The 14,574-nt window shown below is 43.4% G+C and overlaps 1 protein-coding gene across 1 annotated transcript in view; it reads left to right on the forward strand.

Moving 5' to 3' along the window:
* The window catches only part of sspo (SCO-spondin), a 113,181-nt gene that overhangs the window by 50,465 nt on the left and 48,142 nt on the right, over window positions 1-14,574 (forward strand). The window contains exons 66-93 of the mRNA XM_058060352.1: window positions 408-590; window positions 685-855; window positions 954-1,209; window positions 1,305-1,351; window positions 1,423-1,593; window positions 1,666-1,800; window positions 3,115-3,251; window positions 3,316-3,410; window positions 3,497-3,546; window positions 3,619-3,789; window positions 5,106-5,276; window positions 5,338-5,417; window positions 5,494-5,663; window positions 5,744-5,790; window positions 7,391-7,591; window positions 7,666-7,836; window positions 9,059-9,259; window positions 9,340-9,430; window positions 9,503-9,723; window positions 10,067-10,219; window positions 10,983-11,149; window positions 11,231-11,376; window positions 11,449-11,669; window positions 11,745-11,777; window positions 11,857-12,021; window positions 12,744-12,956; window positions 13,989-14,156; window positions 14,318-14,452. Coding sequence (XP_057916335.1) covers window positions 408-590; window positions 685-855; window positions 954-1,209; window positions 1,305-1,351; window positions 1,423-1,593; window positions 1,666-1,800; window positions 3,115-3,251; window positions 3,316-3,410; window positions 3,497-3,546; window positions 3,619-3,789; window positions 5,106-5,276; window positions 5,338-5,417; window positions 5,494-5,663; window positions 5,744-5,790; window positions 7,391-7,591; window positions 7,666-7,836; window positions 9,059-9,259; window positions 9,340-9,430; window positions 9,503-9,723; window positions 10,067-10,219; window positions 10,983-11,149; window positions 11,231-11,376; window positions 11,449-11,669; window positions 11,745-11,777; window positions 11,857-12,021; window positions 12,744-12,956; window positions 13,989-14,156; window positions 14,318-14,452 — 4,170 coding nt within the window. The remainder of the gene's footprint in view (window positions 1-407; window positions 591-684; window positions 856-953; window positions 1,210-1,304; window positions 1,352-1,422; window positions 1,594-1,665; window positions 1,801-3,114; window positions 3,252-3,315; window positions 3,411-3,496; window positions 3,547-3,618; window positions 3,790-5,105; window positions 5,277-5,337; window positions 5,418-5,493; window positions 5,664-5,743; window positions 5,791-7,390; window positions 7,592-7,665; window positions 7,837-9,058; window positions 9,260-9,339; window positions 9,431-9,502; window positions 9,724-10,066; window positions 10,220-10,982; window positions 11,150-11,230; window positions 11,377-11,448; window positions 11,670-11,744; window positions 11,778-11,856; window positions 12,022-12,743; window positions 12,957-13,988; window positions 14,157-14,317; window positions 14,453-14,574) is intronic.

The following is a 14,574-nucleotide window of genomic DNA, read 5'->3' on the forward strand; positions in this document are numbered from 1 at the left end:
ATCGCTGTTTCAAAAAACAACTAAAAACCCACCTCTTTAAATCTGTTTTTAATGTCTTTTTATACCTGACTGCTGTGCCCCGCTTTTACTCATGTTTTCACTGTGTATAAACCAATGAATGTTGTATTTTAACATATCTTTTACACTGTTTACTTGTTTTTACTCCATTTTTCTGTAAAGTGTCTTTGAGTATTTTGAAAAGCGCTATACAAATAAAATGTATTATGATTATTATTTACGAAATATCATAATGGCTCTTGCACCCTTTCATTTTGGACACCCCTGCCGTAGAGCCTATGTAGAGAACGTGGGTGACAACTTTACTATTGTAGGCACGGTCTTAGGAGGTAACAGCAGGAGCTAGGAGTATTAGTATTATGATATGTGTATTTCTGTTGTTAACCCAGACCAAGCAGATGGAGTGTGGAGTAAATGGACCGCCTGGTCAGAGTGCAGTAAGACATGTTTCCACCATGTCGATGACGTGGGAATCCGACAGCGATTCCGCAGCTGCAGCCACACACACGCTCAGCTTTCTTGCGATGGAGAAAGCACAGAACAAGAGCCCTGCAACACTGTGCACTGTGCAGGTACAAGTCACGCACAGTATCGTTTTTTTTTTTATTCTTCAAAATACAAACAGAACAAATAGAAGGTTAAAATCAAATCGCATTATGCTTCTAGTGGATGGCAGCTGGTCTGCATGGTCAGCGTGGTCTCTCTGTTCCTCTGAATGCGACTCCGGTGTCCAAACCCGAGAGCGATTTTGCACTTCACCTTCGCCACAACACGGCGGCAGCAGCTGTCCCGGTCCACATATTCAAACAAGAGACTGCAATGCCCATCCCTGCACGGGTATCATCACGTTTATACCCTTCAAAAGCGGGCATGACATGACATGTTGGTGACATGAACATCTGTCCGATACAGTTATTTCCTGTTTTTGCTTGCAGGTGTGTGCCCACAAGGCATGACCTACATGACAGCAGCCGAGTGTGAGGAGCAAGGAGGTGCGTGTCCACGTGTGTGTTTGGACATGACCTCCACCAAGGTGCAGTGTGCCACCGCCTGTTACAACGGCTGCTACTGCGCACTGGGGTCCTACCTGCTCAATGGCAGCTGTGTGGTGTTGTCACAGTGCCCGTGTTACTACCAGGGACAGCAATACGCAGCCGGGGCCTCTCTGTCCAAAGACGCCTGTAACAACTGGTATTGTCTTGACAAATAACACAGGAATTATAATTACATGCAAGAAAAATTAATTAAAATTGTAAGTGATTGGTCTGGATTGTGTTTCCAAACAGCACATGCATGAATGGAAGAATGGAGTGTGGAACACATCCATGTCCTGGTAAGTGGATTCATTCCAGGGATTCAAACCAAATTATTGTTAGGACTGAGCCAACTTCTTCTTATAATTAGTGGACTGCGGCTGGAGCAGCTGGACTCAGTGGAGCGCCTGCAGTCGAACATGTGACGTTGGTGTGAGAAGGCGGTACCGTTCCGGAACCGACCCCCCACCCGAGTTCGGAGGTCGTGCTTGCGAAGGCACCAAAGTCGGGATCGACACCTGCAGCATTGAGCCCTGTTTTGGTAGTTCTTGTCGTTCAATCTTGTGGATTTCATCCGAAAACTCTTTGCAAATCTTGCCGTGATTTTTTTTAGGTGTCAAAGAACCCTGGAGCGCATGGTCCGAGTGCTCAGTGACATGTGGAGGGGGATACAGGACTCGAACCCGTGGGCCCATCCGAGTTCATGGCACAGCACAGCAGTTCAGTGCCTGTAACCTACAGCCTTGCGGTACAATTAACAAACATGTTTGATATGCTAACAATGTCCTGGAATCACTGCTACATCACTGGTACAATACAAATACAAATGTATTATTATTATTATTATTAATACATGAGGAAACATAATACACTCATAAAGGATAGGCCATCAACTATATGACAATATGTCATCAAACAGACCAACAGTCCCACTCACACAGCACAACATAACACAACATAAATTAACTACTACAACTACATGGGCAATAAATAGTGAGACATACGTATATACTTGAATGGTATTCACATAGTGGCTGCAAAACAAGCTGGGTAGCCCAGCGGCAGCTCCCTGTGCCTACCCAGCATACCTTGCGGTCACATTGTAAATAGCTGTTAAGAATTACATGTTGTTATCTGCTGTGTATTACCTTCTTATTACCTCTTACCACTTCTCAAATGCAACTGCCAGTCCCTAAGGCAGGGTTGGGCAAGCTGCGGCCCGGGGGCCTCAAGCGTTTGAATCCAACACTTTCTAAGGATTTCAACTTTTAACATACAAACTGCAAGTCGGGTGTCATTCATTCATTCATTTTCTACCGCTTATAGTGCGACGAGGGTCGCAGGGGTGCTGGAGCCTATCCCAGCTGTCTTCGGGCAAAAGGCAGGGTACACCCTGGACTGGTGGCCAGCCAATCACAGGGCACATATAGACAAACAACCATTCACACTCACATTCATACCTATGGACAATTTGGAGTCGCCAATTAACCTAGCATGTTTTTGGAATGTGGGAGGAAACCGGAGTACCCGGAGAACATGCACACTCCACACATAGATGGCCGAGGGTGGAATTGAACTTGGGTCTCCTAGCTGTGAGGCCTGCTCGCTAACCACTCGGTTGCTGTGCAGCCAGATTGAGTCTATGTTATATATTTTCTCTTTTTATGACCACTACATTTGGCTAATATGAGTGTAAAGGTGACTATAGGGGTGTTATATCATGTCTAGAGGGCTCTAATAATGTTAAGAACCATTTTTATATGGTTTTCTATACTCTAAATTCATTCATTTTCTACCGCTTATCCTCACGAGGGTCGCGGTGGTGCTGGAGCCTATCCCAGCTGTCTTCGAGAGGCGGGGTACACCCTGGACTGGTCGCCAGCCAATCACAGGGCACATATAGACAAACAACCATTCACACTCACATTCAGACCTATGGACAATTTGGAGTCACCAATTAACCTAGCATGTTTTTGGAATGTGGGATTTATTGTCATTGAAGAAAAATGTATTTGTTTTATGAAAGAGTTATTCATTTATTTGTTATGTATCATTTTGCCAGGTGATGGCAGAGTGTGTCCACCAGGCCAGGAGTGGAAGCAGTGCGTGAGGGGAGCGGTGTTATGCTCAGACGTCACAATGGACCTCAGTCGGAACTGTACACCTGGCTGCCAGTGTCCAGTTGGGACTTTGCAGCAGGTTGGTATTGTGGCTTAATACACACACGTAAACACTTTAATTATATTTCATTGTCTGGACTCAGGACGGAAAATGCGTCCGGGAGTCCGAGTGTCGCTGTGATGTTCATGGAGAGCAATACAAGCCAGGAGATACGATTCACTCTGACTGTAAAAACTGGCAAGTAAAACTAATATTTGATATGTTTATATATTGTTTACCATATTTGTCAATTATTAAAAACAACTTATGTGTTTGTATTGCAGTACATGTGAAGCAGGGAGACTTGTAAACTGCTCTCAAGCCATCTGTAATGGTAAAAAAATATTTTTTGTTTTTTAACAATTAGCTTGTTGTACCCATGTGTCATTTTTCACATGCTTCACAGTTGATGGGCAGTGGTCCCTGTGGACTCCTTGGGGTCAATGCTCAGTGTCATGTGGAGCAGGTCTCCAGTCTCGATACCGGTTCTGTTCCAGTCCCCAGCGCTCCGGCAGTGGCCTGCCGTGTATGGGACCTAACCGCGAGGACAGAGTCTGCGTCACGACCCCGTGTGACCGTAAGTTTTCCATCCATCGATCCATTTTCTGGAACCTATCCCAGGTGACTGTAAGTTTGTGGCACAAATATACACTCAGAAGACCACTTTTTTCCAAGAACATCTTTGCTTGTAGGCTGCACGGTGGTCAAGTGGTTAGTGCGCAGACCTCACAGCTAGTAGACCTGAGTTCAATCCCACCCTCGGCCATCTCTGTGTGGAGTTTGCATGTTCTCCCTGTGCATGCGTGGGTTTTCTCCGGGGACCCCGATTAATTTTTAATAATAATAATTAATTTTTAGTTACAATAATCTCTTGTTAATCATGCTTAATTGGTTCCAGCCCCAATCGTGATGAGGGAATTTACGTGAAGTAGAATAAATTTAATGTTTTCCAGTAAGACCATCACATTTTTTTTTACATTAGAGCCCTCTAGACATGAAATAACACCCCTATAGTCACTTTTTCATTCATATTACCCAATATAGTTAACATAATAACAGAAAATAAAGCTTGTGTGTGTTGCTGTAAATGTGTTCCAACGCATGAGGAGCTGAGTTGGAGGAGGACAGGAAGTGACATTGAGGGACCCGAGTTCGATTCCACTCTCGGCCATCTCTCTGTGGTGTTTTCATGTTCTCCCCGTGCATGCGTGGGTTTTCTCCGGGGACCCCGATTAATTTTTAATAATAATTAATTTTTAGTTACAATAATCCCTTGTTAATCATGCTTAATTGGTTCCAGCCCCAATCATGATGAGGGAATTTCCGTGAAGTAGAATAAATGGAATGTTTTCTAGTACATTAGAGCCCTCTAGACATGAAATAACACCCCTATAGTCACTATAGTCATAAGTATTTGATCCCTGGCAGGGGTCACTTTACCAAGGTATGAACAGACCAGAGTGTTTATGGTTGGTTTATTGTAAAAGAGACAGACTGTGTACCCATGAAGCACAAAAACAAGTCTTGTTCCTTCGGGAAAGTACTTCTCGGCTCAACTCTCCGCAAACCATGAGCTGTCAAAGGACCTCAAGGACCAGATTGTAGACCTGCAAAAAACTGAAATGGACTGCAAGACCATTAGCAAGAAGCTTGGTACAATGATTTGGAAATGGTAGCTAATTAATAATGATGTCAAGGGAGTTGGGAGCACTGCCATCAAGAAAAGTATTCGTAACACAGTTTTTTGCGATAGGTTGAGTCCCTGCCGTGACCTGCAAGGTCCCCCTGCTCAGGAAGACACATCTACAGACCTGTCTGAACATATTTTGAACATTAAATCCTGTAATTGTTGTTATAATAAAATCTCATTATTGTAATTTGGACTCCTTGAAGGTGATGGTAGTTGGGGTCATTGGACTAACTGGACAGAGTGTACCAAGTCATGTGGTGGGGGTGTTCAGAGCCGGAGGAGAGACTGCGACAGTCCCAGTCCGGAGGGAGATGGAAACTACTGTGAGGGTCTCGGTACTGAGGTTAAAGCCTGCAACACCAACCACTGCCCAGGTAGGTTTGTGATCTTTTTATGACTAGAACCGGAACTTTAACACTATTGGTGTGATTTCAGTGGCGCCATGCTCCAAGGTGGCAGGGACAGCGTTCAGTAGCTGTGGTCCCTCCTGCCCACGCTCCTGTGATGACCTGGCAGTACGTAGCTCTCAAGTCACGTATGACAAATTCCGTTTTGAGGATATTTAAGGGGGGTATTTCTCCTGTTTTACAGTACTGCGACTGGCGTTGTGAGCCTGGGTGCTACTGCACAGGGGGAATGGTCTTATCAGCGAATGGGACAGTTTGCTTACCGAGAGACGAATGTCCCTGCCTTGATCTTACAACCGGGCGTCGGCTGGAGCCCGGAGACGTCACTGTGGCCGCTGATGGGTGTAATAACTGGTTAGACAGATTCCTACATTCAGATTAACACAAATCAAGTAAAACAATATAATAATGAATGCATTTCCGATTTATTTCAGCACCTGTGAGGGTGGGATGCTGAACTGCACCCAAAATCCTTGCCCAGGTGAGTGACCATCTGCAAAACGTCCATAATCAAATAACTAGCCAATCAAACCCCGGATTGCTATCCGTTGGTGGGGAGGCCAGTTTCTCTTCCAGTGCGACTTAGCCCCAGTCTGGTACAGGTTCCCTAACTTAAAAATTGACCACAAATATACAAAAACATCTTGCAGATATACAGTAGATCCATGCTATTCTTAGGGGTTAAGTTCCATGGGAAAACAACAAACCTAAGAATGCGCTCTAAAATGATGCGCTAAACCAGTTATTAGACATATTTAAAATGTAGTCTTCCACATTAAGAAACACAAGCATGCGGTCTTGTTTGTTTACGTACACCATGTCAGTGTATTGCATTCAACAAACTAGTCCGTTTGCCTTGTACTGATTCATTCTACTAAACAATGCACCAGCCGTAAGTGGCTGCAGGTAGCCCGGCTGGCCGCTGGGCTATCGGCTATTTTCCCTTCGTGGCGCTGGTCTTGTGTCTATGTGTGTGAACAATGTCTTTTACCTGTATGCCGATTTGTATGCCAAGGTTTTTTTTTAACAGCCCCACACTGTACTCCTTCATCTAAGAGTCTAGTTTGGAGTTGTTGTTTTTTTCCCCTCCCCTCTCCTAGTGTTGCCCCCCCCCCTTCTCCCCCCCCTTCATGCAAATTTCCCCACTGAGGGACGAATAAAGGCAAATCTTATTTTGCGGTTCGGACTCACCGTCCATGCAGTTTTTATTAGTACAACTGCTAAATAACCCGCCATGGGGCCAAAAAAGGTTGCAGGTGTCAGCACTTTGATAAAGAAGGTGAGAAACACTATTAACATCCACAAGTTCCATCCAGGGCTGAACGGTTGATGAGTGGTTAGCGCACAGGCCTCACAGCTAGGAGATCCGGGTTCAATTCCACTCTCGGACATCTCTGTGTGGAGTTTGCATGTTCTCCTCGTGCATGCGTGCATTTTCTCCGGGTACTCCGGTTACTTCCTCCCACATTCCAAAAACATGCTAGGTTAATTAGCGACTCCAAATTGTCCATAGGTATGAATGTGAGTGTGAATGGTTGTTTGTCTATATGTGCCCTGTGATTGGCTGGCGACCAGTCCAGGGTGTACCTGTGTCGCCCGAAGACAGCTGGGATAGGCTCCAGCATACCCGCAACCCTATCCATCCATCTATCATTTTGCATTGTTTTCTGCAAGTAAAACTATGATTATTCACTATAAAATATATTTTTTGCTTAATTGAAGTTACATTATTTCATGAATCACGTCATTTACGTAAATTGTCTTGCAAAATTGAGGTACCAGCTACTTGCAAAATGTTACACAGCATCATGTCTTGTCAAAGCATCATCCTGCTGGAAAATGTTGAGTCTATAGACTAGTGGGACAGCACCTTCTGTTGGAATCACAGGTACAGCTTTTCTTCCTGCAGATAGCGCCATCAAACCACTTTCTATTTAAGTTACCTTACAAAAGTAATTTACAAAAAAAGCATAAGGACTGTACTGTATTTCAGGAGTGAGGCGTCCCGATACTTTTGTCCAAAACTGCATCAGAGAACTTGATGTGACTCGAGGTTGGTCACTCCTTCTGTGTGTTTCTAGTATCAGGTGGTTGGTGTGAGTGGTCTGAGTGGACTCCATGCTCCAAGACCTGCGGGGCAGAATCGGTCTCCCGTTACAGAAGTTGTGGTTGTCCCGAACCTAAAGCCGACGGGGGGCCGTGCTCCGGAGAACAGGAAATACACAATGGAGTCGGGGTTCAGATCCAGAGACAGCCCTGTCCCGTCGTCACCTTCTGCCCAGGCAGGATGTCCACTCTTTTAGGACATAACACCGATTAACTCATTTAACTCATTGGTGCTTCCCATTTTCTGCAGTCCACGGTTCCTGGAGTTCCTGGTCAGCATGGTCGGCCTGTGATGGATGTGCAGGGTCGTCCACGCGCACAAGGGACTGCGACAGACCACCTGCCCGGTTTGGTGGACTGCCCTGTCTTGGCGAGAGGGTGCAGAGCCGCGGGTGCCATGACAACGCGACTGTGTGCTCAGGTCAATTTTTCCAATGTATTTTCTTTTCAGAAGCAACGCAGCTTAGTGATACAAAGTTAGAAACAATCCATATTAGTATGGTAGTCGGAATGTTAAAAAAAAAAAAAAAAAAGGTATGGTGCGTTCATGGACCACTGAAAAAATTATGGAATCTCAAAAATTAAAAAAAGAGCAGTGAAGCATAACAAAAACATGTAAACATTGTGATTTTTTTTAACAGTGGTACATTTATACTTGATATTTTGCCTCTATTATAACATATATATCAATTATTACTGATTTTTTTCGAATATGGCTTGTCCAAATATGCTTTAGCAAACCTCATGCTTTAGCGTACTCCGGGTTTCCTCCCACATTCCAAAAACATGCTAGGTTAATTAGCGACTCCAAATTGTCCATAGGTATGAATGTGAGTGTGAATGGTTGTTTGTCTATATGTGCCCTGTGATTGGCTGGCAACCAGTACCTCGCCTCTCGCCCGAAGACAGCGGTAATAGGCTCCAGCACCCCGCGACCTTAATTTAATTTAATTCAATTCAATTCAATTCTATTCTATTCTATTCTATTCTATTCTATTCTATTCTATTCTATTCTGTTCTATTCTATTCTATTCTAGTCTAGTCTAGTCTAGTCTAGTCTAGTCTATTTTATTTTTTAATTAATTAATTTTGTAATTAATTTTTTTAAATTAATTTAATTAATTTTTCCATCTTATTTTGTGTCGAAAAATAAAAAAATCATATATTTGAGAAGACTGGAATGTTTTATCAGAGCTTTTCTTGTGGAAAACCGGAACCAAAGCACTGAAAGTGTAGTGCACAGCAGAAGCAAAAGCATTGAAGACAGTTTTTTTTTCTGTTTTTAATAAGTGTTTTTTTTTTAAACCTGATGCGGCCCAGCCTCACCCAGATCCTAGTTCCAGTGGCCCCCAGATAAATTGAGTTTGAGACCCGTGTTATAAAGGAAGATCTCTAAAATTACCAGGTGTGCCCAAACTATGACTGATTTATAGTAAATGAGAATGTCCTCAAAATGCCTATTTTGAGGGAAATAAAAAACATCTTATTGACCAAACTATACTGTATAATTGTGTACAGTCTGCAGGGGATGAAGTACTCATTTCCCTGACTGTATCTTCGTGTTTGTCCATTTGACAGGAAATAAGACGGCACACATTTTCTTCGAAGGTGATGTTCACACTGTACTGTATTTCCATTATCAGACTGTGATGGAGGCCAAGAAGAATGGCCTTGTGGGAAACCCTGCCCTCGCTCCTGCTCCGATCTCCATGGCGACACCGAGTGCCTAGACTCCCCTGGGTGCAGCAGGACCTGCGGTTGCCCGGGTGACATGCTCCTGCAGGATGGAGTGTGTGTATCCAGGGAGGAGTGTCGCTGCAAATATGATAACGGCTCCTCTGTCGGTTAGACTCACAGAAACTTCGATGAAATGATACTGGTGGTTAAATCAGTAGTATTTGGTTTCATGGTACTTTTTGTGTAGGTTTGAGAAATGCATCATGGACATGGCCTGGGGATGCTGATTGGCAGTTTGCAAGTCACGGAGAAGAAATCATCACTGACTGCAAAAACTGGTGTGAATCAACTCTAAATGTGCTATAATAGAACATTCATATGTCATATTTTCTTTATTTACTGCACCTTAGTTCTTGCCAAGCCGGGGTTTTGCTTTGTGACCCCCTCCCTGGGTGCTACATGGACGGTGGCTGGAGTCAGTGGGGCGCCTGGTCTCCATGCTCACTTTCCTGCGGAGGAGGGATTCACTTCCGGAGACGCCAGTGTGATAATCCTTTTCCTCAGAGTGGCGGGAGAGGTTGCTTGGGAATTGCTGATCAGCAGAGAGAATGCAACACACATCTGTGCACGGGTATTATTTTAATATTTGGCTCTTCTAATGGTTGATACGATGTAAATTGTGCCCTGTGATTGGCTGGCGACCAGTCCAGGGTGTACCCCGCCTCTCGCCCAAAGACAGCTGGGATAGGCTCCAGCACCCCCGCGACCCTTGTGAGGAAAAAGCGGTAGAAAATGAATGAATGAATGAATAATGTAAATTCAAACAATGTAGATCCCAATAATCCAATCAGACAATTCAGCTTAGGTGTCTAGGCATGTGAGTCTGCCCTTCATCGTCTCTGTTCCTTACAGGATTGTATTTTTGCATGTAAGTGTGTCATGTGTGTTTGAGTGTTTCCACTTTTTGCCTCCAGATTCGGTGGGCCCCTGGCTGCCCTGGTCGCAGTGGTCAGTGTGTTCGGTCAGTTGTGGCGGGGGCCAGCAGTCCCGATTTCGAACGTGCAGATCGTCACCCTGCAGTGGCGTCAGCCGCCAGAGCAAGACTTGTAATACTGAGGTTTGCCTTGGTGAGTCCCTGCTTCCACTCCTTATTAGGTATACTTACACACCGTATTTTTCGGAGTATAAGTCGCACTTTTTTTCATAGGTTGGTTGTTCCTGCAATGTATAAATGAAAAAATAATATACAATTTCACAGAGGGCACTATAGACCTTCACACCGATATCTCCTACTCCTTAACAATTCAATATTTAAAAAGTAGACGTTAAAATACAAAGACAACTGAGAACGACAGAACACAAATGCTCCCCAAAAGAAAATCTAATTCTGCAGACTACAAGCTGCAAGTCCATCTGGTACTTTTACAATCAGTAACTGTTACATTTGTTCACTTCCTGCTTTCCTAATATAATTTAAGTTTTTTAATTTTAATTTTAATTTTAATTTTAATTTTAATTTTAATTTTAATTTTAATTTTAATTTTAATTTTAATTTTAATTTTAATTTTAATTTTAATTTTAATTTTAATTTTAATTTTAATTTTAATTTTAATTTTAACTGAAGTGCGAGGTGATATGACCATACAATGACATAATGGGTACCATAGTAACTGTCAATATATATATATAGGCTACTCTTACTGCAATGAAGAAAACAACAATTACTGTTTTAATTTTAATTTTAATTTTAATTTTAATTTTAATTTTAATTTTAATTTTAATTTTAATTTTAATTTTAATTTTAATTTTAATTTTAATTTTAATTTTAATTTTAATTTTAATTTTAATTTTAATTTTCTGTAAAATCACTGTTTTGTCTTTGCTGAGCAGAGGTGGGCTGCCCCCCCGGGAGGCTTTACAGGGAGTGTGAGCGAGGGGAGGGCTGTCCATTCAACTGTGCCCAGATAAGTGGCAGGGAGGGCTGCTACTCTGATGGCTGTGAGGAAGGCTGCCACTGCCCCTTACACACGTTCCAGCATAATGGCCTCTGCCTGCATGTGGGTTGCCTTCACATCCTACTATCATTGTTGGTACATTTGTTGTTTAAATGACTTAACATTGTCATGTGTTTGTCTCAGGAGTGTCCCTGTCTAGTGGACGAGGAGCTTCTGTCTTCTCTTCAGAGTGTCTCTATCACCCAGGACTCAGCTCTACATCTCCATAACATCAGTGAGGGTGAAGAGCTCCAGCCTGGAGACACAGTGGTCCATGACTGCAGCTCATGGTGACCAAAGACAAGACATGTTAGGTATAAGATTCCCACCACCAACCAACCACCAAACATCTTCTCTTGCAGCATCTGTGAACACGGCAGGTGGAACTGTTCCTTGGAGTACTGTCCGGTAGACGGCGGTCTGTCATCCTGGGGTCCATGGAGCTCCTGCTCGCTGTCATGTGGAGGCCTTGGGCTGAAGACCCGCACGAGAGGCTGCACCCAGCCTGCTCCAGCTCATGGGGGGAAACATTGCATGGGGCCTTACCTTGAAACGACTTATTGTCAGACCCCTGATTGTCCAGGTACATTAAGAAGATTAAGAAAAAAAAAACAAAAATTTACTCTATTTTGGTAATGAGATGATTTGTTGTTGGTAGTTGTTGGTCCCACTGAAGAACCAAGCCTACCAGGTAAATATACATATCACATAGTTTAAAAGTTACACTCTTATGTCATATCATACATACGCCTTCATCCCATGTACTGTAGATGAGGATGCTGGCTTCACTGGCTGGTCATCATGGAGTCCATGCACTAAAACATGCAGCGATGCTCGCTCACCGGCCATGAAGTCACGCCATCGTCAGTGCATCAGGCTTCCTTGCTTTGGGGACTTTCACCAAGACAAAGCCTGCAACCTTCCTCAGTGCCCAGGTAGGTAGATACACGTCCTCCGCTTATCGGGGTCCGGGTCGCGGGGGTAGCAGTACCCGGGGAAAACCCATGCATGCATGGGGAGAACATGCAAACTCCACACATAAATGGCCGAGGGTGGGATTGAACTCAGGTCTCCTAGCTGTGAGGCCTGCACACTAACCACTCAACCACTGTGCAGCCTCGATATTGTTTTTGTGTTTGGAATGTGGGAGGAAACCGGAGTCCCCGGGGAAAAAACACGCATGCACGGGGAGAACATGCAAACGCCACACAGAAATGGCCGAGAGTGGGATTGAACTCGGGTCTCCTAGCTGTGAGGCCTGCGCACTGACCGCTCATCCACCGTGTAGCCTTGAGATTGTTTTTGTTTTTGGAATGTGGGAGAAAACCGGAGTCCCCGGGGAAAAAACATGCATGCACGGGGAGAACATGCAAACTCCACACAGAAATGGCCGAAGGTGGGATTGAACTCGGGTCTCCTAGCTGTGAGACCTGCGCACTAACCACTCGCTCACCGTGCAGCCTCGATATTGTTTTTGTGTTTGGAATGTGGGAGAAAACCGGAGTACCTGGGGAAAACCCACGCATGATGGCCGAGGGTGGGATTGAACTCGGGTCTCCTAGCTGTGAGATCTACGCACTAACCACTTGACCACTTGACTTGCGCTTTTTCTCATAATCTTTTCTTCAACTAATATAAGCATGATCTATATGCCCAGATGGTGATGAGGTATGCGTTGGGGACCATTGTGAAAAGAGGAACTGTACCTGGACAGAGTGGGCGCAGTGGGGCTCGTGCTCGCGGTCCTGTGGGGTTGGCCAGCAGCAGAGGATCCGCACCTTCCTCAGTCCGGGCGCCAACGGCTCCTGGTGTGACGACATTCTCGGAGGAAACACGGAGCACCGCTTTTGTAACATCAGGCCCTGCAGAGGTGAAATAAACGACGTTCAGTGAAGTAACCGCCATCCCGACTTAATGTAGAAGAATACCAAAAGGAGGGATGGTTTGAGGCTGTACGTTTTATCAGTAAAGAATGTTTAAATCAAGGCAACGACATTTCATTGGCATTTTCACTGCTGTGTTATTGTGCAATGATAATATTAAAATTAAAAATTAAAATTAAGTAAATAAATAAAAAATAAATAAATAACTTAATTATATTAGGAAAGCAGGAAGTGAACAAATGTATCTATCTATCTATCTATCTATCTATCTATCTATCTATCTATCTATCTATCTATCTATCTATCTATCTATCTATCTATCTATCTATCTATCTATCTATCTATCTATCTATCTATCTATCTATCTATCTATCTATCTATCTATCTATCTATCTATCTATCTATCTATCTATCTATCTATCTATCTATCTATCTATCTATCTATCTATCTATCTATCTATCTATCTATCTATCTATCTATCTATCTATCTATCTATCTATCTATCTATCTATCTATCTCTCTCTTTATCTCTTTATCTCTTTATCTCTTTATCTCTTTATCTCTTTATCTCTTTATCTCTTTATCTCTCTCTCTATCTCTCTATATCTCTATATCTCTATCTCTACCTCTCTCTCCATCTCTCTCTCTCTATCTCTCTATCTCTATCTCTATCTCTATCTCTATCTCTATCTCTATCTCTATCTCTATCTCTATCTCTATCTCTATCTCTATCTCTATCTCTATCTCTATCTCTATCTCTATCTCTCTATCTCTCTATCTCTCTATCTCTATCTCTATCTCTCTATCTCTATCTCTATCTCTATCTCTCTATCTCTATCTCTATCTCTATCTCTATCTCTATCTCTATCTCTATCTCTATCTCTATCTCTATCTCTCTATCTCTCTAAATACTAGTACATTTTGCCCATGATTGCTATCATACTCTGTTGCAGTAAAAATACCATGCTAGATATAGCACAGCACTGACAGTGTATATGTATTGTGTGTACAATTGTAGTGGATGGAGGATGGTCCCGATGGAGTCCCTGGTCCCGTTGTGATAAAACATGTGGCGGTGGCCGCTCCATACGCACGCGCTCCTGCTCCAGCCCTCCACACAAAAACGGAGGAAAAAACTGTGCAGGAGAGAAGAACCAGGTCAAGCCCTGCAACACCAAACCCTGCGGTGAGACAGATTTACTCAACATATTCACACATTATCACGACACAATGAAGTTCTTTGGACTGAAAAAGTCAGTGTAGTCTATGAGGTACATTATACTTATACTATACGAAGGCCTGTAGCGTCTTGGGTAACGTCCTGACCTTTTGTTTGTGTCTTGGCAGATGAACAAGGGTGCCCACCGGGACAGGAAGTCGTTTCTTGCGCCAACGAGTGTCCACAGCGCTGCTCTGACCTCCAGCAGGGAATAGAGTGCCAAACCAACACTGAATGTCAACCCGGTTGTCGCTGCCCCAGAGGTAGTTAAATATACATTATTCTATTCATAAATATCCTTGTTTTATTTTTTATTTATTATAGAATTGTGGAAACCAAAAGGTTATTTGCTTCTCACTCTGCTCTATCTGGCCATTTGTACCAT

Source organism: Doryrhamphus excisus, chromosome 21 (assembly GCF_030265055.1).
Source record: "Doryrhamphus excisus isolate RoL2022-K1 chromosome 21, RoL_Dexc_1.0, whole genome shotgun sequence".
Taxonomy (NCBI): Eukaryota; Metazoa; Chordata; class Actinopteri; order Syngnathiformes; family Syngnathidae; genus Doryrhamphus; species Doryrhamphus excisus.